The 12,242-nt window shown below is 44.0% G+C and overlaps 1 protein-coding gene across 1 annotated transcript; it reads left to right on the top strand.

Annotated features, from left to right (window-relative positions):
* The first annotated feature begins 6,346 nt into the window (after positions 1 to 6,346).
* LOC147163729 (RING finger protein 122-like) lies at positions 6,347 to 11,987 on the top strand. The gene is made up of 6 exons (XM_086093903.1): positions 6,347 to 7,277; positions 8,000 to 8,156; positions 8,956 to 8,998; positions 9,082 to 9,123; positions 10,108 to 10,190; positions 11,179 to 11,987. Exons 1-6 carry the CDS (start codon positions 7,253 to 7,255, stop codon positions 11,297 to 11,299), a joined length of 471 nt encoding a protein of 156 aa, XP_085950029.1. The 5' UTR covers positions 6,347 to 7,252; the 3' UTR covers positions 11,300 to 11,987.
* The last annotated feature ends 255 nt before the right edge of the window (positions 11,988 to 12,242 follow it).

Genomic DNA, 12,242 nt, shown 5'->3' with positions numbered 1-12,242 from the left:
ATGAGAAACCCATTGTAATACTGATTTCACTCTTATGGGTCACCTTTGGGGTCGGTTGGAGACCACTGACCTTGCTTGAACATGTTAAATAAGTTGTGATAGTATGGGAATTGCTTTGACCTTTAGGGGTTATGTTATATTCAGTTATATGGCTATTCACAACGTGGTTGCTAAATGTGGCCCTTTTGCGATTGCATTTCTAGCATTTCATTATTTCACTGGCTGTAACCTGTGATACAACTTCTTCATTCTGTAGTCGTGGTAAAAAAAGACTGCATGGGATACATGCGTGCATACGAATATGGAGGCTTTTTTCTCTGAAATGCTGCAGATGCCACAGGAGTTGAGCGATTTGTCTTTTGAGCGTGTTTTGTGCTTATCTATGACAGAACAAGTGAACGCTTAGATGTCAATAAAGACAGAAAACATTTTTATCCAGAGGTCAAGATCACTGGAAAACATCCCTGATACACAAGATGCTTTCAGGCAACACATCATTTCATTGTCATTTATTTATTTCATTCTTTAAAAGAAAATTAATTAAATGGGGGCAAGAAGAAGTAATATCTGCCCCAAATCAACACAAAATGAATGACAGCTACAGATTGATGTAATTCACACTGCGATCGCGAGATTACAATTTAAGCATCCAAATGCTCCAGATACTCCATTGTATGTGCTTTATAATATTTTAGTATATTATTAGGAAGACCCCTTTGTCCTTCTGCAGTGATTTTGGGGTTACCACGCATAGAGTACCACAACACAACACTGTGATTAGCAGCATACTGTATGACTACCTGGTAGTGTCTCATTTTTGGGGGGGACAAGGGCACATGCTATTTGCAAAAACAACTTCATAAACCAAGTAGACTGTTTCAAAAAAGAAATAGAAGTTATTTAGTTTGGCTCAAGACATCTGGAATATGTCAAGTTGCCAGCATTTCTCATTTCCCTGAAATTTAACATGTGCTTGCTGCATTTTTTTATTATGCAACTTTCCACCACAACCTTGCAATAAGATCCAGTCCTAAACTCAGAGTAAAAACGTGGACAACAACCGTATTAAAAAAAAAAAAAAAAGAAGCAAAAAGCAAAATTGCCCAAGATCAACAAAAGGATTGCACAACCACTTAGACTCATTTTGTTCACAATTAGTTTCCAAATAAATTCCACAGTAGTTATGTTCAAATTGGCACCTTTCTCAATGACACATTTGTTTAACTCTATTCTGTTCGCTTTATTCCGTTCCCTTGTTGGAACAAATGCACATTTCTCAAAACTATGATCTTATTAAGCTGTCTTCACAAAGTTACACATGTGAGAAAATAACCAACGGGAGTGGTTATTTGATTAACCCACAAAAGAATAAATTGTAACACACCTAAATTAGCTTTGATTTTTTTTTTCTTGGAATATGCCATAAAAAGTCATTAAGCCAGAATACTGCTCAAAGCATCTGATACCCTACGAGTAGGCCTAACTTTATGAAAAGTTTTTATCCTACGATATCGATAACCATTGCCATTTTCCTTTTTTTTTTTTTTTTTCTCTATAAGAGCTCAGTATTGTTCATTCGGAAATGTCATCATCATTGCTCTTTTTTTTTTTTTTTAAATATATATATATATATATATATATTATTATTATTATTTTTTGTGTGTGTGGGTGAGTATGTGTATGTGCGTGCGTGCGTGCGTGTGTGTATTTGTTAGCTCACCAGAAAACCTATTAGAAAAAAATCTCATACCGTTCACCTAAATCGAACACCAGGAGACCCGAGGGGACCGAAGAAAACCAAGGAAGGTGAAATCCAGCACCGACCAGACACCCCCCACCAGAACTCCTCCCCAGCCCAAGAAACATCCAGACCCCAACAAATCCAAAAAACATAAAATCAGGGAGGCCTCAAGAGACCAAAGAAGAGACCGAGAAAAGGAAGGAAGGACAGACGAAGCCGCGTGAGATCCGCAGACACCAGCCTCCACCGATTCAATAACCTGAGGAGGAAACAGATTGTGTCTGAGTTTCGGTAGATGCTGGTGTGGTGGATCTGGCATGCATGAAAATCTCCACCAAAGAGGGGAGCCGTCGACCCCCGCCGGAACAGAGCAAGCGCAACACCTCACAGTCCCCCAGGCCGCGGCAGCGCCAAAGGACGACCCCCGGGCCCCGCCAGGGCCACCGGCCGGAGAGCAAACCCAGGAGCAGGAGCGCCCCCCACCCCAACACGGCCCGCACCCCCAACCCAACGCAGCAGGACGGGGCGCTGCAGGCCCGCCAGGCACCCCACCGGTCCACAGCCCCGGCTCCCCCCACGACCCCCCCGCCCCCAGCACCCCCCACCAACCGGCAGCCCCCCGGACCCCGGGGCCCCCCCGCACCCAGGCGTCGGCGCCGAAGATACACATCTTATAATATCTGGTGGCTTATGTGTTTATTGTATTGTCTGCTACAAGCATGGACATTTGGGATGCTCATGTGACTATATTTGCACAGACTATTGATGCTCAACTGAAAAGGCGTAACTCTGAAAGAGACTGCGATTCCAAGACAAACACACATTTGGTATTAGCATATGAAAAGTCTTCTGTCTTCCATTCTGTCTGCTTCTCTGATGAGCTGAGGTCAGTACAGCCAAGAATGTCGTTTGGCTTCGACTCAGAGGAAGAATTCTTGCCTGCCATCAAGATCCCGCACTTTTCCTCTTCCTGAGAGCCATGCACATGCATAAATCAAACAATCTCTGAAGAATTCACTCCATTATTTGTGACATCAATTTGGTGGAGCAGGCACATTGAAGAGGATGTGGTTTACCAGCGTCCTGTGAAGCTGAAATTCCAGACTCAGGGTGTATCTGGTGGACAGGATTAAAAGTAATACACATCAACAACCTTGGAAGAATAGCCATGTATGTTTTTGTTTTGCCTTAAAGGGGAAGTCACCCCAAAAAAGATTCTTGACAATAATATGATCTATTCAGCCCCACTACTGTAAATATGGTATTCTAGTTAATATTGCGTTAGTGGAATATGAGGTAAGTAGCAAAATCCAGCAGTTTTTATCCATCTCAGGGAGCAGCCATTTTGCTACTTGCTGTCGAGTGAAAATGACATCACAGTTGCTCAGGTTTCAAGTAACAGCCAATCACAGCTCAGCTTGAAAAAAACAGGTTAGCTTTGATTGGCCGTTGCCCGAGCCCTGAGCAACATTGATGTCATCTTCAGTCGACAGGAAGTGGCAAAATGGCCGACCCCTGAGATAAATAAAAACAGCTGGATTTTGCTTCATAACTCATATTCCACAAATGTAATATTAATCAGAATGTCAAATTTAGTAGGGATGTTCAATACCACTTTTTTTAGACCGATACTCAAATCTTCAGTACTCACCGATTAATTTACAAAAAAACAATGAAAGATATATATATTTCTAAATGACATATATATATCCCAACTATAGAAAATGTCCTTAAAATTGCCCAACGCAGCAGGACGGGGCACTGCAGGCCCACCAGGCACCCCACCGGCCCCCAACCCCCGCCCCCCACGACCCCCCGCCCCACCTCCACCCCCGCCACCCACCCCAACCCAGCCCCAGCCGCCCCCACGCCCCCAACCCCCCAGACACCCCCCACCCCCAGCACCCCCCCACCCCGCAACCCCCACCACCGCCCCCCCCCCCCCCCAACAAAGCCGCCCGCCCCCGACCCCACCCCGACCAACCGGCAGCCCCCCAACCCCCGACCCCCAGCCCCCGGGGACCACCCGCACCCAGGCACCGGCGCCGAAGAGGGGCCGGACAGCGGAGCGGAGCGGAGAGGGCAGCCGCGCCCACCCCACCCCCCGCCGTGTGGAAGGACGGAACACCGGGGGCAGAAGGGGGAGATGGGGGCACCGGAGTGGGCCGACACCCCCGAACCCCAGGCCCAGCGGGGGAAGGCCCAGGTCGTCACCCCAGCGTTCTTTGTGAAAATTAACCCCTGTTACTGAGTCCGCCAGCTCGCGGACTGGCGAACTCTACCCCTAAACCGTGAATGTGACCCCACCCAGTGTATATACAAGTGTGTGTGTGTGGTGCATTAAAATTAGGAGCAGGTGAACCGGAGCCGATGGAAATGATATTCCCACGCTCCGATCCACCCGCCACCCAAGCATGTTGCTGAGTGTATGTGGTGCATTAAAAAAAATAGATAGGGCGGGGGGGGGGGGGGGGTGGCGACACGGACAGGGGACCGCAGCACTGCTCTATACTGCGGCCCCCAACCGATGGCACCCCCACAAGCCCCCCCCCCACCCACAAGTTGTGTGGTGTATTAAAATTGGAGGGGAGTTGTAGGGTGAAGACGGTGTTTCCACCCTACCCCACCCCCCAAAGTGTGTTATGTGCCCTATATGTCTATAAAAGTGTATTGTGCAAACCTAGTGTAGTGAGTTAAGAGGTGTGACCAGCGGGGCCCCCCCCAACCGGGCGGGGGCAGGAGGCGCACCGGCCCACCAAGCCCCCACCCACCCCACCAGGACCCCGGCGGCCATATGGGACCCGCCTGGCGGGGCGATAGGGCTCGCCCCCCGGATACTGGGTCCCGCCCGAGGTGTCAGGACGCCCACCGGAGCGGGGCGGGCACGACACCAAACCCCAGCCACCCCCGCCGGCCCCCATAGCACCGAGACCCGGGCCATGGATGGAGCCCCCGGCCCAGGGGAGGGGAAGGAAGGCGTACCGGGGAAGGGGAAGGGAGGAGGGAAGGGGACGACAAGAAGGGCAGGGGGCAGCGGCAGGGACGCAAGGAGAGGGGGAGAGGAGGAGGAAGGGCGACGAGGGAGAGGGGACAGGGAGGCGGAGGACGGGCGGGGAGAGGCGAGGAGGGAGAGGCAGCAAGGGGGAGGAAGGGGGAGGGGAGAGGGAACCACCGGGCACCCCGGCGGCCCACAGGCCCCGAACCGCGTCGCCGGGCCCAGAGCGACGGACCGCGCCGGAACGGCGCCGCCCCCGACACCAGGGAAAGCCCCGCAACGCAGCACCCCCCAAGAGACCCAGGGAACGGCCAAGACGCAGCCGCCACCCAGCAGCCAACAGAGGGGCAGACCCGCCCACTCCCCGCCAGGGGGGACAGCACCCACAGAATTAACCCACTGGCATGCCGTGAATCCGAATATCAACCCCTGGTGCCCATCGGAGGTGAATCCGCTCGATCCCGCTGGCAGCAGCCGGGTTCCTGACTATAGAAACACAACCATTAGTTACAAATTGCCTAATACAGAAACATCAATGCAAGTTATAACGCTGCTGTGGCTCTCGCTAACAGGCAGAATTAAAATCCAAGTTTAGGTTAAAAAATTCTATATACGTAGACCATGTTTCTTTAAATTTTGACATTTGGTTTTTATTTGAGGCAGATATTTTTTCCATTAAAATATGATTTATGAGGAGGTTAGACCATTGGTCGATATTCAAAGTTTGTTTATTTTTCCAGTTAACAAGAATTGTTTTTTTTGCGATAGTAAGGGCTACAAGTATAGATTGAAATTGTTTATGTGGTAAGTCAATTGTTGTTAAGTCACCTAGCAAACACAAGTTTGGAGAGAACGGTATCCTACAGTCCAAGACAGCGGAAAGTTTTTCTAAGACTTTAGTCCAGAAACACATAACCGGCGTACATAACCATAAAGCATGAAAATAAGTGTCTGTAGTGTTTTGTAAACACTGGAGACAAATGTCGGAGTCTGAGAGTCCCATTTTCTTCATCATATATTGAGTAATGTATGTTCTGTGAATAATTTTATATTGGATAAGTTGTAAATTTGTGTGTTTTGTCATTTTAAAAACATTTTCACAAACTTGAATCCAAAAGACAGATTCCGGAGCTATAGACAAGTCTGTTTCCCTATTTGAGATGGGTAAAGACGTTTTATCAGTATATGAAAGTAACTTATATATTTTTGAGAGTTTTTTTGTTGTTGTCGGAGAAAGCTTGGTAATATCTTTAGCTAAAACAGGCGGTTGGAGCGTACCCTGGAGTGTTGGAATTGCCATCTTCCAATTGTTTACCGATTTGATTAAGGATTATGCATATTTAAAGCAATCATTAGATCATGTCCTGCTCCAACATCTGTCTTCTTCAATGTTCAATAATAGCTTGCAGCTGCGAAGGAAGGAGGAGGAAGTGGGGGAGGGAAGGGAAAGCCCAAAATGGGTGGCAGGCAGGCGGGGAGAGAGAGAGAGAGAGAGAGAGAGAGAGAGAGAGAGAGAGAGAGAGAGAGAGAGAGAGAGAGAGAGAGAGAGAGAGAGAGAGAGAGAGAGAGAGAGAGAGAGAGAGAGAGAGAGAGAGAAGGAGGGAGCAGGAACGAGGGAGGGGGTAGTGAAAGCAGAGCTGCGATGCGGAGAGCGAATCACATGAGCATGGATCTGTTTACAAACTGAGCGCTCCATAGACATGAAGTAAAAAGGAGAGACGAGGAGGGTGAGGTTCGACAGAAGTGGGAGAGGAAAACGAAGGACGGAAGCCCGACTTTCAAGATTTCTGTTGTGTCATACAGTCATCCTTTGCGTTGTGCCTTCACAGCAGGAATGCAGGGGAAGAGATGAAGAGCTGCTTTCCACAAGAACACCGAGGTTGCTTGCTTGGCTGGCTGTGTTGCTGCCATCCATGTCCCTTCCTTTTTGTATCTCCATAATTGGCCGCGGCAGGTTTTTCACAGCCAGCGTGGAAGAAAGCGACGTGGATATCTAAAACAGGAGAGAAGACAGTAAAGCGGAGCAGAAAGAAGGGAGGGAAAGAGCCTCGTGATGATGTTTTGAGTGGGAGACGAAGCAAAACACAGTGCTGCATGGGAATTGAAGTATTTTTTTTAATTTAATTTTATTTTTTGCATTCAGATATCAGCATCATTTTCCCACATGCCTTCAAGCGTCAAGACTCTTTGTTAATGTGACGCAGGAGATTTAACCATCCCATGAGAATTAAGGAGGATGTTTGTGCAACATTTTTGGGTGAATCACCACTGGCAGACTAATTGGAGTACAAATAAGCAGTTTGTTACTCTGATGGTGACCTATTAAGAAAGCGGTTGCCTCTGGACTGCATTCAACTCATTGTGCCTCCCTTATTTTGGGGGAGATACATTACTGTGACCCTAAGAAGTGGAAAGTAATCAAGTTGTGAAAGACATCCTTTGGGAGATTACAGTGGTCGACCCCTCCAAGGAATTTTCTGACTTTTGACATCTGATCTGTACATCTATCAAATTTGATGCAACCTTTCCAGTGGTGTAACGGTGAGTTCAGTGGTTATTACTTTTTGTGTTCCGGTTACAATGCATTTTATTCTGTTGTAATACCTATCCACAGCGAAGAGCCTGTGTGACTGACTCGGTGTTTCAAATAAGTGCAACTAATCGTGAAACTTTCAGGGATTATTATTCAACATCTATGAGAGAAGCTAAGCTATTAATTGCGAGGCATGTAATTTGCAGTTTTCAATAGATATCCTTCACATCTATGATAGGTATGATTTAATGACCCTGAGATTTTTAATGTGAGTAGCATCAATATTTTGGAAGATACTTAGAAAATACTTCAAAAATTGAGAGACTCAGGGAAAATGTAAATAACTTAATTCAATTCAAACGTGTGGCAGAACACCAACAAATGTATTTGCCACATCACATGGTCAAGGGTTTCAGGGTTTGTCTCTCGACCAGAATATTTTGAACTTAAATGTACAGTAGACCACAGAAATATTTTTCTATACTATTACACATATTATATAGCTTTTCAATTGGTTGTTGCTGTTCTCACTCCGATGTCAGCTAGGATAGGCTCCAGCACCCCCTGTGGCCCTTGTGAGGATTAAGCGGTTAAGAAAACGGATGGATGGATTTCTCAAATAAATGCTTAACTTCTGATTCATGTCCTGAATCTGACTTTTTATGAATAGCCTATAGTGTTTTTGTCCAAGTATTTAGTATACTTGTTCTTTTTTTGTTCATCTTTTCAGGGTGTCGGTGTGACCTCGCGTTGCAGAACTCTGACCCATCCTGCAAGATGACATCCGAAGAGCTCTTCTATTTACCATTCAATGTCTACATCATCATTCTGGGCATTGGCCTTTTTATCCTAATGCTCAGCCTCATTTTTTGCTGCTACCTGTTCAGGTATGTAATAGTAGGCAGCACTGACATAGAACTTACAATTGGTTTATGTCATACTGAAGTACCAGGTGGAAAAAAAACTAATAAACTGCATTATAGGTAGGATTGTACAACAAATACAGATGTTTTCCCATACAACTAATTTACAATCTAATATATACACAGCTTATTCTGTTCAGGGTGACGTGGCTGAAGCCCATCACAGCCAGTTTAGAGCGACAAGCAGGGTACACCATGGACTGATCTCCTGCCAGTCACATGACAAACAATCACACACAATTTTATGTTCACAAATGACAAAAGGAAGACAACTTTAGGAATTAGAGTCTGATTAATTGGTGGCCCCTTCTTATGTTCATGGTTTTGGTGGGGGGGGGGGGGGGGGACTCCTTGTCAAAGTTTGTTTTCTCCCAGCCAAATATTTTGAAAAAAGCTGCTTTATTACATAATCTTTTTTTCACTCTGGCCACCAGTATGAGAAGATGAAAAGTTTATTTGCGCTCTAAACCTAGAAAAATCTAACACCAAACATTAAATTCTAACATCTATTCCGACCATTTTTCGAAGGGCAATTCTGAAAGGTGTCACACGAAGTGAACTTGGACGGACAGGCCCTTACATGAATTGGCTATTGTGTGAATTCCAAGACTTGTTAAAGGACTATCACTGCTGATTCTCAAGGCATGACTAGACACGCTTGGATAACGACCAATATGCATCCATTGAGTTTTTTTGTGTTATGTCATTTTTATTGCTATGAATTTCTACATAGTTGCATTAAAAATGTCATTGTGTTTGACAGACTTCGGCGACAAGGTGCGAGAGAACATTATGGCTATAATGAGGTAACAGCAATATAGTTGCAGCACTAAACCACACTATTATTACGATATAAAGAATGCATTTTGACATTACTCCTTGCCAACAGGTTGTTCTAAAAGGAGCAGGGAAGAAACTGAGCCTTCTTGGGGTAAGTTCAGTATGGCGTGAAAGGGTGTCATCTTAAATCCACTTGGTCGGATTAAAAAATGTGGCCCTTTTGACCCTTCATACTACTGTATAGTGCAGTCAAAGACAATCATTATTTGGTGCTTGTTGCCTTCCAAGTTTTCAAAAAAAAAAATCCTGATATAAGAATAAAAATAAAACTAGAATTCACCTGTGACAATGAAGAGTAACAGAATTGTGCAGTTTAGATCGTTAGTGTCCCCCTGTGGCATTTTGTAGGTATTGCTAATTTGCCACACTGAATAAGCAAGCCTCTGTTGCATGATGTCTAGCAGCAGACATCTACAACAAACATGCATCTTGTTGAGCTTTGTTTACTTTGCCAGTGTGCATGTCAAAGAAATGCATACTTCATATGGTTGTGAAATAGAAAAGATACATATTTTCAGCACTCACGCAATGTGCAATGTTACTGGTAAGCTTTCCAGGTCATTTTCATACTACTCATTTCTCATTATGCTTTTGGCTACATGCTATTTATGTTAGCATTTGCAGGGTAAAATACTTAAGCTTGCACTGTGTTGCTCATATTGAACCAAACAGCCAGGCGTGTTCATATGTTACAATAAATGATTTTTCTCTGATTGTTGAAACGTTACCACTACATTATGCTGCTTTGCCAAAACACACATTTAGAGTGAATCCTTTTGCTGCTCAGTAAACTGAAGTCTCATGAATTGAAATTTGCTGACATTTTGTGTGAGGGTCAGACTCAGTGACTGTTCAATCTTCGTATGTGTTTTGACTTTGGAAGCATATTTTTCTTGAATATTTCCCTGTATCTTAACACTAATATGACCAAATGTGTGTAACATATTTGTACTACTCACAACCTGCAAAAACGTGTAATTACTGAGACAAAGTGTGTCCAATATTTATGCCAAATATGATGCCATACAATAAACAAAGCCATATTTGATGATTTATTTATTTTTTTCCCCTTCAGCAAACATGTGCGGTGTGTTTAGAAGAGTTTCGCAGCCGGGATGAGCTCGGAGTGTGCCCGTGTTCCCATGCTTTTCATAAGAAGTAAGTCCTGTAATTGCTAAGCTTCGACACACAAATGAACAAGCACTTCTCTTACAAAAAGAGCATGATTTATGATGTTTTAAATGTGTTAAACATAAACAAAAGAACTTCAGACATTTTACAACTTGCCTTAAATACATGTATAAATGAATTATGTTTACAGGAGGACACTTATATATTTTTTATTATTATTAAAGAAGTATATCTGTAATTAAATAAAAGATGCCTCTGCCAAATCTAATATTGGGGTCTAGTAGTACCACCCAATAGTGACCACCCTGACAACCTGCCCCCCAGCCCTATACTAAGAACCTACGAGCGGTATATGTCTAATCTGTATGTATACATACAGTTTATACAGTAGTCTGCTCGTGAGATGGGAGGAGTAAGATGGCCGCCCTATGGCTTCAGCAGCGTGTATTGGCTATCCAGTAATATATACAGATCAGTGAGTCCTCTTAGCTTAAAGCCATACACCATTTATTTAAAACTAACCAGCCCTTCCGTGAAAAAAGTTAATTTCAACTCTTCCCTGAAAAAGTTATCAATGTATGTTGAGCGGTTTGGATTTTATAGTACTTTTTGTACATTTTTCTAAATATCTTAGGGATATTGTTTGCAATTAGGTAGAGTAGCTGCCCATTTGTGGACAGTCACGTGATCATCGTGACGTAGCCAATTTTTACCCGCTCTGGCGGCCCTTTTCCAATGTTACAATGTGAGACAATAGCATTGTGGTCTGTTTGGACCGAGAGGTAAACAACACAACCAGGTTCTAATTAAAAACAAAGGAATCAAGCTTGGATAGTGAGAGACACTGGAGAATGAGGAAGTTGTCTTACCTGGAGAAAGATATGCAACCTGTAATCGCTACTGGTTTAAGTTGAATACATTTCTAATTAGTAAAATAGTTAATTTTATACTATGTCAATATCCTTTAAATGACATAATACAGATTAACACTTGATTTGTCATCTGCTTTTCTCAGGTGTCTGCTGAAATGGTTAGAGATCCGTAGTGTCTGCCCTATGTGCAACAAGCCAATATGCCGCCTCCAGCCCGGGCCTTCACAAGTTGCCGAGGAGCCACAGGGTCTCATGGAGGTCTGAGAGGGGCCGTAAATAGGATGTGTATAACCTGCCAACGCAAGTAGATTGACACCTGCTTTTTCGAAACAGAAGGACTTATTCGAATGTGACTGTGCTCTATAATAACTGTTTATAAATAGGGAGTAAAAGCATTTGTACAACGTCACTTTTATTCAAATGTGGGTACATTACACATTTGTGCGGTCATTTGTCTCTTGAATTCGTGCGGCACAAAAGTCAAAAAAAGTAAATGTACAGTAACATGCACTCCTAGGTCACGGCTCGGTGGCATAATTGTATAATAGCTGTACAATGTATATTAGAAAAACTGCCATCTATGATCTGCGATTGGCTGGTGACCAGCTTAGAGTGTAACCCGACTTTCGCCTGAAGTCATCGGGGATAATCTCCAGTTTGCCCATGATCCTGGTGAGGAAAAGTTGTCCAGAAGATGGATGGATGAACCTCTATGATTAATCTTAAATTCATGTGGATAAAAAAGTGAGTTCACCCTTGTATTTATTTACTTATTTAAAAATATCCGGATGTTGGACAGTTAGGAATGAGACATTCACATTCAATCTCATTTTAGTCAGTGGACTTCTGAACTGGATGAACTGTATGTATGATAATGTATGTATCTTCTTGTATGTAATGTATTAATACTGCAAATGGAAATAATATTAATGGATGGATTTTTTTAAATCAATACAAAGCATTGAAATCTATTTGTTTTTGCTGTTTTTGAGTGTCAATTTTAGTTGCCTAGGCATCGGGTATGGTTTTGAATCTCCACAGGTTTTCCTGTTAGGAGTTTGGACAAGGTAACCTGGCAATGGCCAGATTGATCATTTTGATTAACTCAAGAGAGTTCTATCTGGGGCTGATTGGACAAAGCGGCATCTTGTTCACGTTTGCTTTGACCAATCACGGCAACGGATGAAAACGTCGTCTTTGGTCTTGT

Source organism: Leptonotus elevatus, chromosome 13 (genome assembly GCF_054856555.1).
Source record: "Leptonotus elevatus isolate MCC_2025b chromosome 13, RoL_Lele_1.0, whole genome shotgun sequence".
NCBI classification, from domain to species: domain Eukaryota; kingdom Metazoa; phylum Chordata; class Actinopteri; order Syngnathiformes; family Syngnathidae; genus Leptonotus; species Leptonotus elevatus.
Note: the sequence above shows the minus strand (reverse complement) of the source record. Positions and strands in the feature narration are given on the sequence as shown.